The sequence below is a fragment of the Trichechus manatus genome, unplaced genomic scaffold (assembly GCF_000243295.1).
Source record: "Trichechus manatus latirostris isolate Lorelei unplaced genomic scaffold, TriManLat1.0 scaffold00179, whole genome shotgun sequence".
Lineage (NCBI taxonomy): Eukaryota > Metazoa > Chordata > Mammalia > Sirenia > Trichechidae > Trichechus > Trichechus manatus.
The window spans coordinates 845,159-865,830 of NW_004444115.1; the positions used below are offsets into that span (position 1 = coordinate 845,159).

Here is a 20,672-nt window from a genome sequence, read left to right on the forward strand (position 1 = left end):
GGTGGCCCAAGTTCTTTATCCCACCATGAAAAGGAGATAATAAATGATCTAAATTAAATTGCCATCTACAGTCTGAAGAAAATTTTATAACATTTAAGAAGAATAGGAAGTTGTTTTCTGTATATAGACCTTTGTTTCCTTTTTCCCCCTCAAAACTCAGCCCAACTAGATGCTTACTGGTAAATGTCTGTTTATCATAAATGTCTATAGCTTTTTGTTTTCTAGATTTGCCTTCATTAATTTCATGAAATTTACAATGTACTTCTTGGTTTTCAACAAATAATATATCAATTTATGTAATTCTTGTCTAATATCTAAGAATTATCTTATCTTAAAAGCCGTGAGTTCAGCCTACAGTAGCTACAGAATAGTCTATTTAAAAGTGCACAGAAGAAGATAAAATTGTCTGTTTGGCTGCTACATTAGGCCTTTAAATTATTCCAAAACTATCTCTTCACAAAACCTCTCTTTACCAGATTCTATAAAACATGCAAAAGAGAAAGTAATAGTTTTCTACATGTAGATAGTATTGTTGAATTAAAGTTATAATGTTTCTAGTTGGTTTAATAATAAGGACTTGTAAAATTAAAAGGTCTCAGTTTTCAGAAAATGATAAATTCATTTTGTTAATAAAAAAGGGTTTAACTTTTACAATGAGGGGAAATTTTAAATGAAATTTATTTAAAGTTCTTATTATAACTAAAAGTTTAGTAGGTTAATTCATAACAATTTTAAGAGCTGTCAATGTCAAATAGCATATAAAACAAAGAATTGAATTTCTTATGATTAAAATAACAAAGTTTTCCTTTAATTTTATTCTTTAATTTTGTTCTTTATACAATTCTTTATACAATCTGCCTCAAAGATAAAGAGTTCAACCTCATTAAATTAAGGTTCCTAAATCAAAATAAAGTCTCATAGTTTTGACAGGACTAAGGTTTTTACCTTTAAAATCTTTGCTTTAAATAAGTATTGTTCTTCAATGATTTGTAATAAACTTCTGACAACTTTAAAAATTAATAAAAAGCCAAAGGATTTATTTAAAATATTATGAATTGTATGAAACATGTCAAATCAAGAAAAATACCAAATTTTCTTTAAGTTAGAATTTATATGTTAGTAATATATGCCTGATACTAGATTGCAAACACACAATATTATGTCATAATTTTATTAAGTTAATTGCTATTTAAGTTGCAGCAGTTTTTTTTAATCTAGCATCATCAGAGCCAATGGTATGACTGGGGAATTCACAGTTTACCCATGAAGTTGTTTTTTTTTTTTTTTTTTTTTAAACTACTATTCAGATATTTAGAGACTTGATAATCTGGGTATATTTTTAATATATCCTGACTATGGTATTATGTCTCAAGATTATTACTTGTTATATCTGAAGCTCTTTTGAAAATAAGGTTAATCATTATATTTAGAGAGATTTTTGTCTAAAGTTTTTTAAACTGACTTTATTTGGCTTTATATAACCTCTCAATTTCTATCAAGTCTTTCACTTTTAAGAACTATTATTATTCTAATTATGGCCATATCAAGTTTTGTCATCTGCAGATTAAGTTACTATTCTGCTGATTTGCTGAAGACGTTTGACCAAAATATCTCAACAAAAAGATGGATTATACTGGGCTTGTGGAAAGGACAGTGACTAAACCATGATTTCCAGAACTCTTATGTAGAAGCTGACAAGTTCGCAGACTGCAGCTGATCCAGAATAGCATGGAACCAAAATCAGCTACATGGGACTGAGTAAACTAAAAAATATTATTTAAATTGAATTCATAGATGAAGTTTATTTATATTAATTTCTTTGCTCTTCTATTTGTTTTATTCACTACATTGTTTTCAATTGCTTTACTCCATAATCTTCAAGTTATTCCATGTTTTGATACAATGTTTTTCCCATGTAAGTGATAGAAGATAATGCTGCCTAGTGCATTTGCTTATTGTTAACTGAATAGATCAACTACCTTATCTGTCTTATGTTCCATGATGACAGTTATACCTATTGCTTAAAATTTCTAGATGAGTTGGATATTTCAGATATGAGCTGTTAAAATTCTCAGGGTTTCCTTTTTGTTATCAAACCTTCCTTTTCACCATTATCAAACTGAAATTTCAGCATAAATCCCATTTTGACATTTTGGTTTTTCCCTTGTAAACTCAGCTCTCTTTTTAGAGACAATTTTGTTTGCTAGAATTATGATTTTAATGGTCATCATTATCACAATAGACACTGTTAAATGTTACATAAAATTAACCACTCATGTTTTGACCTCAAGAACTAACATGAGGCCCATGAAAAAGATAATGTATATAAAAAACATCCAGGTCAGTGATGACCTTGATGAAACCCTGCTTGAGGGACTGAAAGAGTAAGTCAGCTCTTGTGCCTCTGATCCACTGTCCTGACACTGTCACCTCTCTCCCTCCCCCTTCTGAGGCCACCAGAGTGTCTCCCTCTAAAGCAGGCTGAAGCTAGGGAAACCTTGCAGAAGACAAGTTACTCCTTTGTAAGGGACATGAGGCCAGCCCAGCCTGAAGAAGAGAACTCCACTATGTCAAGGTAAAAGGAAAACCATCAGTGACGCTTGGTCACACCTGCGGTGTGGTGTCTGAAGTCTTAAATGCTTGATAATTCAAGCAGCCACTAAATAACAGTAGCAACTGTGTCTGTGTGAGAGAGACTGCTTGATTCATCAATAATCAAATGATGCTCTACGAGATCTCTGATCAAGAGGAGGGAAGTGTCTCAGGAAAAGACAACTTTCAGTACAGTGAGTGAGACAGAGGCAGAATATGCTGACCATGTCATCTAATTTTAATCTGGATTCCAGTAACAGTTACGTTTTTTTGAGAAAAATATGTTTTTCCTCGGTGGGCAAAACCAGGACATGAAACAACATGCCCCAAGGGGTCTTAACCAAGTGACCATCTGCACCCCTCAAAATATATGTAACTCAGGAAGAATGCCGTCTGGGTGCTGTTGCCAACAAGATATTTTTTCAAGACAGACAAAGAAACTACATGTAAGCATCCTGTGACCATGATCTAAGCATCCTGTGAAACTATCTGTAATCACTAACTGTACTGTTAATAATCAGTAACCAAACAAAGTGTGATTATTACAATATTGATTAATTTTCGTGTAACTACCCTCCCTATGGTTTGGTTCCTCTTTTTACCCCATAAGAATACTTGTGTAATGAAACTGCCCTGGGACTACCTGGTTCCATTTCCAATGGGCTACATAGGCCCCCAATTGCAATTGTTTCAAACCCTTAATAAACTTCTCTGTTTTTACTTCAAGTTTTTCTCTACAACAGTACTTTAAATAAAAATACCTCATTACTTACCTTTGATATCTCTATGAACAATCATGTTACTATGCAAATAATGGACACCCTCTAGAATCTGGCGGGTGTACTTCCGGGTCACATTCTCAGTAAGAGCCCCATATGCTTTTAGTTGGTCCTTAATTGAACCCTAGGATAAAAGAAAACAAAAAATCTATGGTATGGTTTGAAATGAAAACCACTTTTAAATCTTTATTTTTAAAAGAGTTCTAGTTCATAACTGTGAGGTCATAATTGTAGAGGGCAAGTGTTCTTAGTAAGGACATTATGTATCATATAATTCAGCAAAAATCTATTCCCTGAGTAGAACTGCTGAAGAGTTATAGCTGCAGGAAGCCTGTTTCTTGCAACTGTTTTTCAAAATTCTCCAGTACTTTTATCTTGCTTTTTTTTTCCTTGAATATATTTTTGTTTTTCCTTCTCTCTTCTCTATGTAAATCCCACTTTGGTTTGTTTTGTTCTTATTTTTAAAACAGTGATTTACTGATATCTGCTAATTGACAAAGAGTGAATATGATCATAAAATCAGATATGTATAAGATCTCAAAGTTTTTTTCCTTTACACACTCACATTCCAGTTCAAGACATGAGAAAACATTAATTAAAGTGGAATTTCTAATTTTTAAAGTGTTTTTGTTAGCCAGGATGGGGTGCCATCTCAGAAAATGCTGGATTAGCCTGAGGTGAAACACAGGCACTTGAATTTTTGAAAAAGCTTCTCTGGTGACTCTGATGTACAAATTTGATTAATAATCAACACTTTAAAAGATGAAAATGAAATGCTTCCTGAGGGACAAAATTGACTTTATAAATAAAATATACTCGAATGTTTCTGCTGTCAAAGAGAGAAACTGATGACAGATCTCTTGCTTTGATTATAGCATTTTCTTACCCACAAAACCAAATATTTCACTTTTAAAAAAACCCTGACCAAAATCTCTCCACCAGAGCCTTTCTTTCACCCAAAGTTGCAAATCCTTTCTTTCCTGTTGGAAGCCAGACTTACTAAAATTGAACCTCAAAAGGCATGGCCGGGTAGAGGGGCAGAGACCATCTTGTGAACTGATATCCATTGATCTCAGTAAAAGGGGGAGGGCAGGGTTCAATCAGTCATTTAAGATTAGCCAACGGCTGGTCTTCTATATTTCTTCCTCCTCTTCTCTTTATGGAGCCCTAGTGGCATAGCGGTTAAGAGCTTCGCTCCTAACCAAATGGTCAGCAGCTGGAATCCACCAGGGACTCCTTGGAAACCCTATGGGGCAGTTCTACTCTGTCCTACAGGGTTGCTATGAGTCAGAATCGACTCCACGATAACGGATTTGTTTTTGTTTTTTCCCTTTCTTCTCTTTGTAAGGAGGCCTGGTAGCGCAATGGTTAAGCACTCGGCTGCTAACTGAAAGGTAGGCAGTTAAACCCACTAGCCACTCTGCAGGAGAAAGACGTGACAGTCTGCTTCCGTAAAGATTACAGTCTTAGAAACCCTACGGGGCAGTTTTACTCTGTCCTGTAGGGTCACTATGAGTCAGAATTGACTTGAAGGCAATGGGTTTTCTTCTCTTTATAAACCCCACTGTATCTAGCTTCTTCGAGCTATTTGTTTTTTCTGGAATTAAAATGGTCTCCCTATATGCACATGGAGCCCTGGTGGTGAAGTGGTTAAGAGCTCAGCTGCTAACCAAAAGGTTAGCAGTTCAAATCCACCAGCTGCTAACCAAAAGGTTAGCAGTTCAAATCCACCAGCTGCTCCTTGGAAACGCTATGGGCCAGTTCTATTCTGTCCTATAGGGTAGCTATGAATTGGAATCAAATCGACGGCAATAGGTTTATATGAATATAGAATAACTGCTCAGAATAAATCTTACGTTCAAATTTCAGTGAGTATTGATAATTTTTAACACCGTCTTTCCTTGAATTTTGGTAAGCCATGTACTTTGTTATAGAAAAATAGATCCTTGGATCTTACAGATTTAACCATTTGCTGTTTCCACGGTTCATGAGCAACCCCTGAAAGAGCAGCAATTTGCAATTCTGCTTACTCAAAACTTCAAACACAGGTAGGCCATCTTTGGCAGTGTACCCAAACACCACATAAATTTAATGTGGTTTGTTTGTTCACAATCCACTTATTGTCTCTACTTGTAGTAAAACACAAAATAATTCTGCTAAAATTGAATTTTCCAAACTATAGGCCAAAAATACTTGTAGGCTGCAAATGGGTGATGCAGATATGGATCTTCTGGGGCCTCAGGAGAGTTAAGCCAGTGGCCTCTGGATGCTGACAGGTCAATTGGTATAGTCTGTTTACCCCCGTGTGCCATAAAAATGTTACCTTCTACAGTGTGTACAACTGGAATGGGTTGGGAAACGACCAGCTAAAAACAGTTTTTTTCTGTGTATGAAAAAGAGTAAGAGAAGCCAACTGCTAGTCGAGGTACTGAAAATAGAAGAAAGTTATGGCTCTAAGTCTGAAAATAGTTCTAGATAAGCTGAAGCATGGAATGCTAAGTTTGGGAAAACTGAAGATTGCAATGTCAATTTTGGCACAGCTTATATCTATGGCATAAAGGGGTCCATCATATTAAATTTAATGAGGGAAATTATAAAGCATCGTTCACAAACTTGAGGATTCAGGAAGGTCTAGGAACATATATGTTGTCCAGAAACTGCCACAGGCAATTGTATATGTTGTGTGATTCATTTAACTATATCATTTATTAATTTAGTAACCTGTTTTTCAAATTCCAAGAATGACAACTTCTGCTTTGAAGAACACAGATGCCGTTATAAAATCAAGTGTAACCAATGTGAAATACAATCTGACACTTCTTCCTGAATAGTTAATGGTTTAGTCTTAAGATTGCTGAATATACAGATCACCCATCTACATCTGTAACGTAAATCAGTTTTGGCCAACTATTTTTAATTTTATTTTCAACAATCTGGATCTCTACTCATACTTACAATAATATTTTTTTAAATTTAAATATTATCATACAAAACTATAAAAAATCTGAAAAAAAAATTAATCACAATTCCAACATAACACGTTTTCATTTCTCTTGTGTAAAATGAAATTAAAAACAGACATCTTACTTTGATTTCAAGGGATTTCTCTTACACAAAATCCATTGCTGTCGAGTCATTTCTGACTCACAGCAACTCTGTAAGACAGAATATAACTGCCCCCTAAGGTTTCCAAGGAGTGGCTGGTGGATTCAAACTGTCAACCTTTTGGTTAGCAGCCAAGCTCTTAACCACGGTGCCAGCAGGGCTCCACTGTCTTACACACTAGCCCAAAATTAAGGGTAAAAGTCTGACCCCAAAAAACATATAAAGCTATTAACTTCTTTTTTTCAACAGGATCTGCTAAACTACTTCACAGCATTGTTAACTTGTTATTCCCGGCTTTAAGAAGTGTTAATAATAAGGAAACTGAGGCTCAGTTTAACACGGTGATTAAATCTTTGCAAACTCCTTTGTGCCAAAGACATTTGTGAACCATACACTGGCTCAGAGTTTACCTAAAGCAAAGAATGTAACTTTTGGTAATTTCTCTTGCTTCTTGAGAGATGAAGTACTCTTTATCATTTTAAAACCTCCAGACTACACCTGAAGATTTGTGCAAATGAATGCTTCCCCACCCTCCAGGCCAGAGACCACCTAGTAACCTGACGTCAGCTTATCTCAGTAAGGGGGTCAGGGTTTAATCAATCGTGTTAAGATTAGCCAACGGCTCATTTTCTATTCCTCTCCCTCCTTTTCTTTGTATAAACTTCATTGTAACCAGCCTACACTGAGCTTTTTTTTTTAAGAATCAGAATGGTTTCCCTATATGCATATATAATAACTACTCGAATAAACTCTATGTTTTAATTTCTTTGTGGTTTCTTTATTTTTTTAACACTTTTGTCCTTATCCGAATGCAGATGCTTTTTAATATCATAGTGTTGTTGTTGTCAGTAATGATCTACAAACAGCTTTATTGATTCATAAGCTCAAACTATGATCTTGAACGTTCAGTTCTAATAAGCTATCCCCTTAAACCAAAAGACGAAACCTGCTGCCGTCCAGTTGATTCCAACTCAGAACAGAAATGCCCCATAGGGTTTCCAAGGCTGTAATCTGGATGGAAGCAGACTGCTACATCTTTCTCATGCAGAGCAACTAGTGAGTTCAAACTGCTGACCTTTCGGTTAACAGCTAAGCTCTTAACCACTACATCACCATAAATTAAACCCCTTTTTAAAAACTGCCTTAAATTATGGGAATGCATATATATTTAAATAGTAAATATACCACCATCCTGAAAATCATTAATATTAGAATGTACTCTTAAAAAAACCCAAACTCGTCGAGTCAATTCTGACTCGTAGTAACCCTAAAGGATAGAGTAGAACTGCCCCATAGGGTTTCCAAGGAGCAGCTGGTGGATTTGAACTGCTGATCTTACAAATTCTAAAAGCAATATATAAGAGAAATGACAGAATTTGAAAATCACATTTTGCAACTCCTAATGAACTTAGTGACTTGGGCAAGTACTATCAAACTGTGTTAAAAACATTAGGTGGATGGTTGAAAAGCAACTGGATGTTCAAACGTGCCAATGATACACCTCAGATCACTTTCTGGTCTTCAGGAAAAGATAAAACTTGACAACAGAGGAATCAGGATGATGATCATCCCAGTCCAGCAGTCCACCTCAGCATCATTAACAGTGGGACAACCAGAAACTGAATGTCTTGTGATGGGATGCGACATAAAGCACACAGCATCATTCATGATGTGTTCTAATAAACACACGCTGAATTCGAATCTGATTTAAACTTTCAATCTAACTTGCAGTTTACAGGAAATATCATGGAGGATGCCATTAGACAAATCCATAAAATGAGACTGTCCACAGAAAAAGTAGGCTGTCTCTTTGTCACATCAATGTCACGTACAAATTTACTATTCTAGATGAAAAGAGAACTGAGAGACATAACAATTAAATGCAATGTCTGGCCCTGGACTGAATCCTGGTTTTAACAAACCGACTATAATGGACATTTTAAAGACACTTAGGGAAAACTGAGTACGGACTATGATATCTGTAACCTACTTTAGAATATTTCAGCATTAAAAAAAAATGATGAAAAAATACAAAGATAGGTAAAGAGGATAGGAAATAAAAATTATACTACCCTGTTCTAATTCAAAACTCTTCCAAAATGTCATTAAATAGGGTTAACATTTCATAATCAACGTTTTTATTATTTTTCCTTCCTCACCTAAGACTTTAAATAGAATACATCTATCTTCAAAAGATTTGCTAACTTACCCCTGGCATATATTCCATAAATATGGAAAGGGTTTTTTCCTGGGGATCCCTCAGACAGCCATAATACTGAACAATTCGTTCATGTAGCAAGTTTTTCAACAACTGAATTTCACACTCAAGTGCATTTACTTCCTGAAAAACAGAATTCACTATTAAGTCCCTGCAACACTGCTAGAAACAGAAAAAAATTCCAACTTCATGAACCATCAAGGTGATATCATTCTGAAATTTTTACTTCCTAAGGAATAAACATTTTAATGTCCCTAAAATAAAATTTATAACAATTCCTGATGGGAATTTAATTGATACACAGAGAAAAATCCACGGCATAAAATAGACAAACATGTCTATTTGTTTTTTCAAATAATTTTTATGTATATTTATTTTAGTAAAAACGATTTTTATAATGTGACAAAGCAGCTTGTGCAGTGTATCTTACCTTGCTGGTCTCAGGGCTATCAGGGTCAAACTGAACTTGTTTAACAGCCAATTCTCTTCCTGTATCGACATCGTAACAGAGGTAGACCCTGCCAAAGGCTCCCTGGCCCAGCAGTTTCCCCAATCTCCAGTTGGTTGGAGCACGAGGTGCTGAGAAAGAACATTTTCTTAAAAGGGAATAGTCAGATGGCACACAAATGGTTAAGGACTAAATGAGTATATTTCATTAAATTGAATATATTTGTATAGAAGTGAAAATCATGATCGTCTGAGTTTACAATAGTCAGCATCTTTCGGAATTTTTTTGCAGTCAATGTTCTAAGAATTCTAAGCCCAAAGAAGGTTCACATTCCCATGACTCATTCTTTTCCAATGATTTTTTTTCCTGTTCACTGAATCTAAGATGCCAGTGACTCTAATATGCACTATGTCTAATCTACTGCAGCCATATATGTAGTTTTCCAGCTTACACCTATAATGAAGAAAGTTGGAAAGACCATCACCCACATAATCTACAAAATCATAGCTATTCTTGAATCTATCAGAAAATTGAGATTACTAGACAACCAACTCGCCTAAAATCTAAGGAAAGATAGGCTGGAGGAAGGGAAGGATCACTGAGAAAGCCTATCGCTGAGAACCAGGGACATAGGCCAGCCTGACTAAGACCAAAGCTGGACCAGGGTAACAGAGAGCACTCCCCTGTTCCAGGTTAACAAAAACAGCAATATATTGTTATGGGAGGGGCAAGGACACAGAGAAAGACCCTCTGAGAGGAGCTGGCAAACAAGGAAGACCAAAAGCTGAGAGTGGAGCAGGATTACTGTATTTTATACACAAATAACATGCACCTTCTATGTGTTTGCCAGCTGCACTTTCCGCCCGCAAGGTATTTTTGTAAGTGTGTTATGCTAATCTTTTTACAGCAACGTGTAAAAAAATATTGGCGTAACAGCACTTACAAAAATACCTCGTGGGCAGAGAGTGCAGATGGCAAACAAACGTAGAAGGTACATGTTATTTGCATAAAAATATGGTATCAAGAAAAACATTCTGGAAGCAGCCTCCATCCTAAGCACAAGGTGACTCTAGAAGAATTTGAAGTTAGTGGTACGTAGTGACCACAGCAACAACAAAATCCAAACCAAGTTCAACTCCTGACCAGATTAACTCAACTTCCATAATAGTGGCCTAGTAGAAGAAGTGGGTCTATTTCTAAGCATAAATACTATTTACCTCAGTCTCCATGGTTCTACGCATAGTATCTGGAATTCATTATAAAATTACAAGACACAAAAAAGCAAAAAAAAAAAAACCATCAAGAGACAAAGCAATCAATAGAAGCAGACTCAGAGATGACCCAGACGCATGAACTGTCAGACAAGAAATTTAAAATAATTATAATCAACATGTTAAAGTCTCTCGTGGAAAAGGTAGAAAACATACATGAACAGATGTCAAATTTCAACAGAGAGAAACTGCAGAAAGAGGCAAATAGAAATGGCTGAAATTAAAACAAAACAGAGGCAGAGAATGTCTTTAACAGGCTCATGACACAGCCAAGAAAAAAATCGGTGAACCTGAAAATAGATCAAAAGAAATTCTCCAAACTAAAACACAAAGAGGGAAAAGAAAAAAACAAAACAAAAAACCCAGAGCTGTGGGGCAATACTAAATAGTCTACTAGACATGTACAGTAAAAGCTGTAAAAGCCATTACCTGCATAAGCAGAAACCTGACAGAGAAAGAAAACTCAAATATTTTCTACTAAAATGATTATCTCTGCCTAGTAAGTATTCTCTGAAAGCTGGAATCCATGAGACACAGATGGAATCAGAAAATTGTTGGTATTGTAGCCCGAATACGAAGAAGCACAGATGCAAAAGCTGGAAATAGTTCCAAGAAGTACAAGAGTTAGAGATGAAGGCTCACTCTTCCACTTCCTTTTGCATTGTTACTGTGTTTGAGGGCATAATGTGCATCGCTACTGTTCTCAGAGTATGTCTATTTACATTTTTACCTTTTTTGTGTTTTTGGCCTGTAAATTTTTTTCCAGTGAAGAACAACATTCATAAGTTTGGAAGAAGGTAAGAGATAGTAATAAATTCCTTTATTTTCATTAAAATCTAGCAAAGCACACTTTTTTCCTTGTCTTTAGAGGCTTTGCTCTTCTCCCTATCTTTAATTTTTAGTTTTTGCTTTAGCTATTTGTAATTTTGATAGTCATTATAATTTTCAAAATCCACTCCTTCATTTCCTTGAAACTCTTCTTCAAAATTTCTTGTTTTGCCTGAAAAACAGGGAAGCATTTCCTCACTTAACATACTCACTATGCGTACAAAACCAAAAACATTCTTCTCACACGTTTTTTTTTCCTTAAATGTTCTACTGAGGTGTGCTAACTTTAGCATATGCTGGTGTTGAGAGTTTTCTTTTTGTTTGAGATATTCACATTTTCAAGAGGATAAGACCATAAATTCCTTAATTTTTAGAGGAACTTATTTTCTTTTTTGTTTCCTTTTTTAAAGAAGCTTATTCCTTCACAGCAATGGACAAGAGAGAGAAATTTATCTCTGAAAGTAAAGTCTGACGTTGTCAAAATGATAACTGAAGAGAAAATGGCCATCAAGGAAGCTGTAAGTAAGTTCAAAAGCAGCAAAATGAGAATTTACTCAATTGTGAAAGAAAAGGATAAAATAATTGAAAAAACACATGAACAGCACCAACATAAACGTCAGGAAAGAAGGGATGGAAATTATGCAGAAATCAACGAATTTGTTTTTGAATGGTTTCTTCAAGCCTCCACCAAAAATGTTCCCATTTCAGGGCCTATCCTGCAGGCAAAGGCAGAGGAAATGGCAAAACTTTTAAAAGCTGATGGATTCTCAGTGTCTAAGAGGTGGTTTCAGAGCTTAGAAAAAAAATCAAAACTTGGAATCACTTGCAATGTAGCTTGTGGGGAGTCAAACAAGGTTGACAAAGATGTTTTTCATAACTGGTTCACAAAATTAAAAGAGACTATAAGGGGATACAATTCTAAAGACATTGCAAAGCCAATGAGACTTCTCTGTTTTACAAGGAATTGCCTAACAGGACCCTAAAAATGAAAGGCGAAAAATGCTCACAGGGTCAGTTTTTGGAAGAGTGGCTTACCATCATCTTGACCATGTTTGCAGATGGGACATTTCAGAAACCATGGGTAATTGGAAAGAGCAAGAGACCATGGTGTTTCAAGAATATAAAAATTAATCAGCTTTCAGAAGAATGGAAATGGAACAAAAAAGCTTGGATGACGGGATCTATTTATGAAAAGGTTTTAAATAAAATCAACAGTAGCATGAAAAAACAAAATCAAAGCATTCTTTTGTTTGTTGACAATGCTACTTGTCATCAGTCACTGCCCCGTCCAATTTTAAATTATTTTCCCACCATCCATGACATGGATCCTCCAACCTCTGGATAATGGTATTATCCAAAATATTAAAATACAGGAAGCTATTGCTTCAATAAGTGATTGTCAACACTGAGATGTGCAAGATGGCAATGGAAATGCTTTAAGAGCTGCGGTTGCTTATTTGGCCGTGGTGACAGAATACAAATGAAACCGTTACCAAGCCCGGTAATATCATGCAAATTCAGGACGCAATAAATGACATTTATAGTGGCGTTTCAGAAAATAGTGTCAAGTGTCACATCTTACATTGATAATGACAAAGAAATCGCCACAGAAGTGGACAATATAAACCTGCAAGAAATTGTGGACTTGCAATCTAAAGATGACAACTATGATAGTGATGAAGACCTACCATCAGAAGAGCCTGGGCCTTTAAGTCAAACATAAGTTTTCAGCTGTATAAAGGCTTTGACGGAATTTGGAAATGTTAAAGGAGATCAAGGGTTTTTTGATAAGGCTATGAACTTAGAAATTTGTTTCAATAATTTCATCAAAATACAAAACAAACAGTTGACATTAGATGTTTTTATTTAGAAGTGAATTTTACCCAAATCTTTACTTTAATACTATATGCACATATTTGTACACAGTTTGAATAAACGTGCAAATCATAAAAAATAGTTTGGTTTCTTTTCCAGCCCTACAAAATCGAAAAGAAACACTTTCTGGGTGTTTACGAGGTAGGATTCTTTTAACGATAGAAAACTGGTAAGACTGCACCCTGTCAAAGGCAGAAAACTTGCGAGATCCGGAAAAACAAGGCAATCCTATTGAGTTCCAACTCTCACAGATTTCACTGTAATTGGGCCCCCAGAGAGAAAAAGAAAGAAAGAGGCAGAAGAAATATTTGAGAAGAAAATGGCTTACAATTTTTAATAGACAAACCATAAATCTAACAAACTCAGAGAACAAGTCAGGAAACCCCTCCCTCTAAAATATATCGAAACATATCATATTCAAACTGTTGAAATCCAAAGATAAAGATAAAATCTTAAAAGCTGCCAGATTGAAAAAAAAAAAAGCATGCTACATATAGAGGAACAAAAATAAGAAATCCAGCAGACTTCTCCTCAGAAATTACATAAGCCAGAAGAAAATGGAGGGATTATCTTTAAAGTGCTCAAAGAAAAAGACTATGCCCAGAAAAAAAAAAAAAAAACTATGAAAAAAGAGAAAGAAAGGCCTTTTATAAATAAACAAAAGCTGAACGAATTTATTACTAGCAGACTTGTATTACAAGAAATGTTAAAGGAAGTTCTTCAGGAAGAAGACATTTGATACCTGACTTGAATCTACATAAAGATAAATAGAAATAGATAAACTGAAGGTATATATAAAAGGCATTCTTCTCTTATTTTAACAACTTTAAAAGATAACCGTCTAAAGCAAAATTAGTAGCAACGTAGTGTGCGGTTATAGATGTAAAATATATAACAACACCAGTACAAAAGGGAGCAAATGGGAGTATGCAAATATTGCTACAATAAATATTTTAGAGCATGAATCTTTGTATGCAACGCTTACAAGGTAAAGTCGGAATACTTCACAATTGGGCCCCTAGCTACCATTCTAGTCCTATTCCTATAACTTTAAGAAACACATTCTCCACTTAAGCCAAAAATGAACTACTGCCCATTTCTGGAACATGCCATGCCCTCTTGTACATGGTCCCATCCTTAACTGGTGAATTCCTACTCAAGATGCAGATTAAATACTATACTATAATTACTTCTCTGTGTATTACAGGTTATTTTTGAAATCTCAGTGCTAGGCACTCAACAAGGACATGTGGAATGAATGAATGGACTAATTGGTAATAAAAACAAAGGACAGAATCTTCTAAAGTAATTAGCAGTGATACTATGCTTACTACTTCACTTTTCCACCATCTTTGGAAACATCACTATAACTTCTTTTGAGAAGCTGGTCTCACCTGAGACTCACTTGGTATTCATCCCTTTAAATATTATAAAACTCTGCAAAGTTTCTGCTATACGTTTTACTATGCCAATTTCTATTACTTACACCGGCTGGGTGGGCTGATGTCCATTACAGTCAAAGTAGGATTGTCTATGTCACTTCCTCTTCTTCTTATTCGACTGTCGTCATACTCTGGAGTAAAGATACTGCTTCCACTACTAGTGCTTAAGGAATGGTCAGTAGGACTAAAACTCACAGTAGACCGGAAGCTGGTCCCCTGGTTCCTTCTAGCTCTTGGAAAAGTTTTACGACCTACAAAATGAAAAAAAAAATTACCTTATATATTTTATTAATATATTGTACTATAATATAGTTAATACCTGAAATTTAGGGAAAAATTTGTCCTGGTAAGAATTGAAATAGCAAAGATTATTTGATTATATGTTTTAAACTTAAGAGCAGTTTAAAAAAAACAAGAAAAAGAAAAGGTGAAAACAAAGAGAAGAGTGGGGGTGGGGGCAGGGAACAGGATCTGACTGCAAATTCAAATAATTTCTTAGGGTGAAACACACACACACAAGAAAATAAGAAAATCAAACCCCCTTACTTTTGAATATAAAACAGAAAACCAAACCCGTTGCAGCTGAGATGATTCCCACTCATAGCGACCCTACAGGACAGAGCAGAACTGTCCCATAGAGTTTCCAAGGAGCACCTGGTGGATTCAAACTGCCGACCTTTTGGTTAGCAGCTGTAGTTCTTAAACACTACACCACCAGAGTTTCCTACTTTTGAATAGAAAGGAGAAAAAACTTTTTACTCATTTCCAATAATGATTTAAAAATATAAAACAAAAATCATAAGTTTATAGGTAGTAATAGTTTTTCCTTAAAGGGGCAATGCCAGTATGCATTCCATCATCGAGTAATTTTGTAGTTAATCTCGTCTTTTTAACTACTCCTTTTCTTCAAAAAACAAAAAAACAAAAACAAAACAAAGACTAGTATTATGAGATAAGTTAACACAAAGCTAAAATGTTATTATAGTTTTAATTATAATCCAATTTTCCTAAAAACATTAAAAAAAAAAAAAAAAACCCAGAAAACTAAGTGATTCAGGAACAAACCCATTTCTAAGGATATTATATAAATATGAGATTTTTAACAAACTGTTCTTGTGGTCAAATTGCCAGACACTTACCATCATTATAGTCTTGCTGGTGATATGAAACATGATACCTTCTTGGATATGTTCCTCCTTTTCCAAATTTCTCAAAGATAGGGTTATCATAGTCTGTTAAGACACATAGGAAATGTTATATGTTATAAACAGAAAAACACTCAAATATTTCTAATGATAAAAAACACAATTATAAATTTTTATTTGATTTTTTAAAAAATCTCCCCTCCTTCCCAGCCAAAACATTGCACAATGACATAAATATTTAAACATTTAGAATGTGAGTAGTCTAACCTGAAAATTCCTGATGATTATCTGGGTAGCTCTGTGCCCTAGGCATTCGTGATTTTGGATAGCTCTCTCTGTAAGTACAAAATACCACATTAAATTAAGAGAAACTAGGTAAATAAGACATTTTTTAAAGTCTTAAAACAATTTCAGTGTATATGTGTGTGTGTGCATATGAAAATATATAATAGAGCTCACCCTGAAATGTTAACATAACTGACAAAAGGGAAACTTCCTTTTAGACATTTATTTATACAGGCAAGCAAAAAAGCCTGACATTTAAAATTAATCAGTCTAGTGATAAGAATGATAAGTTTTGGAATCAGACAAACCTGTGTTTCAATCCTAGCTCCGCCACTAAACTAGCTGTGTAATCCTGGCAAATCACCTTTCTGAGACTGTTTCCTCATCTAAAAAAGGAGATAATAATTTCAAGTGTATATACGTAAAGGGGTCAGGACAGTGCCTTTGAATAGTAAGTGCGCAATAAACTACAGCTTTATCAGTATTTCCCTAAATTTCTAAATGTCTACTTGAAGTAAATGTTAACAGAGAGAGGTTTCATGTATACAGGTAAGAGAAATTTAAATGTATATTCTCACATAATATCAGTTATCTTTCCACAATTTGCTTTCATAAAGCAATCCAAGAGGAAACTAAGTAACGATTTTAATAAAGATAATGAATCTCTTGTGTCCTACAGTGTGTCAATCAAGAACACTGTCTTACTGAGACCAGGGGAGGGAGCACTTTTCACAGAAAATTCACAGCTGCAACTTGACCCCACTTGTATTCCTAAACAACTATTTCACAAAGCAAAAGTACTTAAATTTTTGAAATGACAACTAACACACCAGATCACAATTACCAAGAATGTCAGTTATTTCTAATCTGGTGCTGAAATGAACATGATCCTAAACAGGTGCAGCAACTCCAGAACTCTCCAAAAACAAACATATTACTGAAAATTGTGATAGTACTTTCACAAACACAGTTTTAAAAGTAAATGTACAGGAATTCTAAGTTTGCATTTAGCTTCAAACACGCAATTTTGGCAAGCAGGAATACTCAGAATAGTATAATCAGAAGAAACCCTAAAGATACTATCTTAACTAATAAAGATACTGAGCCCCATGAGGTTAAGGGATTTGCTCAAACTGGGAAAACATTCGTTATAAGTACAGACAAGTATCAACTACTCTCCTCTGAATGTAGCATAGAAGAGTCCTTGATAATTCAACAAGCTAACTATTTACCCACATATATTCAGAAACAAAAACCACAATCCACATTACCCATCTAAAGGACTATCAAGTGATGGACAGCTTCCCGAGCCAGAATTTTCAGGGCTGCTTAAAGATAATGGATCCAGCATCTAGAAAAATAAACAAGAGTATCACTTATGATGAAATGAGATAGAACCTAAAGTTACTGGTTTTTCTTTCTTTCAGCTTTAGTGAGATATAATTCATATACGATAAAATTCACCCATTCAAACTATACAATTCAATGGTCTTCAGTACATTCACAGCGTTGTGCAATCCCCACCACAATCTCATAACACTTTCATCACCCCAAAAAGCAATACCATACTCATTAGCAGTCACTCCCCAGAGTTACTAGTTTTCAAATGTTTTAAATGTAGCTGTGCCTTATAAAGAAGCCAACACTTCAAAATTTCCCAAGAGAAAAATACTATCTTCATAGTTTTATTAGATGCCGTCGAGTCAGTTCCAACTCATACCAACCCTACATATAACAGAACGAAACACTGCACGGTCCTGTACCATTCTCAAAATTGTTGCTATGTTTGAGCCCATTGTTGCAGCCACTGTGTCAACTGATCTCGTTGAGGGTCTTCCTCTTTTTCACTGATCCTCTACTTTACCGAGCATGATGTCCTTCTCCAGGGAATGGTCTCTCCTGATAACACATCCAAAGTACATGAGACAAAGTCTCGTCATCCTCGCTTTTAAGGAGCATTTCAGCTATACTTCTTCCAAGACAGACTGGTTCATTCTTCTGGCAGTCCACGGTGTACTCAATATTCTTTGCCAACACCATAATTCAAAGACATCAATTCTTCTTCAGTCTTCCTTAATCAGCATCCAGCTTTCACATGCATGAGGCAACTGAAAACCTGGCTTGGGTCAGGGACACCTTAGTCTTCAAAGGGACATCTTTGCTTTTCAACACTTGAAAGAGGTCTTTTGCAGATTTGCCCAATGCAATACGTCCCTTAACTTCTTGACCACTACTTCCATGGGCACTGATTCTGTAATCCAAGTAAAATGAAATCCTTGACAACTTCAATATTTTGTCTGTTTATCATGATGTTGCTTATTGGTCCAGTTGTGAGAATTTTTGTTTTCTTTATGTTAAGGTGTAATCCATACTGAAGGCTGTAGTCCTTGATCTTCAACAGTAACTGCTTCAAGTCCTCTTCACTTTCAGCAAGCAAGGTTGTGTCATCTGAGTATCACAAGTTGTTAACGAGTCTTCCTCCAATCTTGATGCCTCGTTCTCCACACAGTCTGGCTTCTGGGATTACTTGCTCAACACATAGATTGAGTAAGTATGGTGAAAGGATACCACCCTGACTCACACCTTTCCTGACTTTAAACCATACAGTATCCCCTTGTTCTGTTCAAATGATTGTCTCTTGGTCTATGTACAGGTTCCACATGAGCACAAGCAAGTGTTCTGGAATTCCCATTCTTCACAATGTTATCCATAACTTGTTATGATCCACACAGTCTAATGCCTTTGCACAGTCAATAAAACACAGGTTTTTCTGCTTTCAGCCAAGATTCATCTGACATCAGCAATGATATTCTTCGTTCTACGTCCTCTTTTGAATCTGGCTTGAATTTCTGGCATTTCCCTGTCAATGGACTGCTGCAATCGTTTTTGAATTATCTTCAGCGAAGTTTTACTTGTATGTGATACTAATGATCCTGTTGGATAATTTCCAGATTCTGTTGGATCACCTTTCTTTGGAATGGGCACAAATATGGATCCCTTTCAGTCAGATGGCCAGGAAGCTGTCTAGCAAACTTCTTGGTATAGACAAGTGAGCGCTTCCAGCATTGCATTTCTTCAGAGCACTAGTTAAATAATTAAAAGCTAAAATATTTCACGCAATTTTGCTAACTGAAACTGAACAATGACCCCAAACAAATTATGGCTAATGACACTGTGACTGCTACCTTATTACAAAATGTAAACTATTCTACAATAGCATGAGCATTCAGTGTAATGTTAAGAAAACAACAGCAACTCCGTGAAAACATTTCAATACTGTAAAACTACCTTTTAAAATGTTTGAGAAGTTCACAAACCTCAGCTTCACAAAGTTAAATATGTATAGTTTTATTACATCTTCCAAATGTTAAATTACAAATCTGAATGTTAACCCCAGAATTACAAACAGATACATTCATTCATTTATGGATGAGCATTACAAGAAATCAGCCTTGTTCCAGTATTCTTTATACATCAATGTAAATTAGTGGGCATTTTCTTATATTTTTTGTTTTTTTATTCACTTAAGAAGGAAGACATGGGATTGAAGAGCAGGGTAAAAAAAAAAAAAAAAACACACAGACACACACACACCCACACCAGGTACCTGCCAAATCACAATGACCCTAGCAACATACGTTTCAGTAAAATGAAAGTCCACATCAAACTTTTACTTACTTGGTCCATGCTCTCTGGAATGAACTCTCCTTCACTGTTGATACTAGTGAATGACCCATTCCGGGCAACCTGATGTAATTCATCTGGAATGTATCCTGGGGGAGGGGAATTTCTATCTCTACTAGTAGAACCTCAAAGGAAAAAAATTATATCATTTTATAAATATCAGCAAGAAAATCAATTGTTTAAGTTAACACACAATTTATGGACCATAACGCCAAAAGTCTTCAGCAACCAAAACCTTATTTTTATTAAAAGTTAACAGAACATGCAGTGCCTGGGGTCTTAAAAGCATGTAAGCGGCCATGCAAGGCACAACCATTAGTCTCTATTCACCGGGAACAAAAGAGGAAGAAGGGCAGTCAGGAACAGCATGAGTATATGGAATGTGTGGTTAACTGCTCCATGAACAACTGCCTCCTTTATCAAGAGACCAAAAGAAATGGATGGTGCCCAGCTACCATTACTAAACATTTTGATCAAAGATTCCACAGACTTCTGATCAAAAGGGGGAAAATGCATAAGAGAATTTCAAATTCTCACGGGCTCTGGACTTTCTGGAGCCATGGAGGGTGGATGAAACCCTGAAACTACTGCCCTGAGATAATCTTTAAACCTTAAACCAAAAATATCCCCTGAAGTCATCTTAAAACCAAACAACAGTTTAGCTTAGTGAAAAAGGTCTGCCTTGAGCAGTATGCTCTTTTAAGAACTATCTATATGGGATTAAACTGACAACAGCAACTTAAAAGATTAGATACGCAACTTAGGGGGCAGTGAATTTATGTTAATGAGGGAGGAACAACTCAGAAAAGGAGGGTGGGAATGGTTACACAACTTGAAGAATGTAATCAATGTCACTAACTTGTACATGTAGAAACTGTTGGTCTATGTTTTGCTGTATATATTCTCAACAATAACAACAAAACAAATAAAATTTAGAAGGAAAAAGAAAAAGTTAACAGAACATTCATGTTTGTAAAACTTCAAATGTTTTTATATCTTT

General features: G+C 35.4%; 1 protein-coding gene across 3 annotated transcripts in view; it reads right to left on the reverse strand.

The window, feature by feature from the left end:
• The window catches only part of MAP3K2 (mitogen-activated protein kinase kinase kinase 2), an 85,265-nt gene that overhangs the window by 27,682 nt on the left and 36,911 nt on the right, over window positions 1-20,672 (reverse strand). For all 3 annotated transcript variants that reach the window (XR_002825714.1, XM_023741355.1, XM_023741356.1), the window contains exons 8-15: window positions 19,667-19,797; window positions 17,260-17,339; window positions 15,971-16,038; window positions 15,698-15,790; window positions 14,603-14,809; window positions 9,125-9,273; window positions 8,686-8,817; window positions 3,366-3,495 (exon numbers count right to left, since the gene is read on the reverse strand). Coding sequence is in view for 2 of the 3 variants with exons in the window: in XM_023741355.1 (XP_023597123.1) it covers window positions 3,366-3,495; window positions 8,686-8,817; window positions 9,125-9,273; window positions 14,603-14,809; window positions 15,698-15,790; window positions 15,971-16,038; window positions 17,260-17,339; window positions 19,667-19,797 (990 nt within the window). In the remaining variant the exon portion in view is untranslated. The remainder of the gene's footprint in view (window positions 1-3,365; window positions 3,496-8,685; window positions 8,818-9,124; window positions 9,274-14,602; window positions 14,810-15,697; window positions 15,791-15,970; window positions 16,039-17,259; window positions 17,340-19,666; window positions 19,798-20,672) is intronic.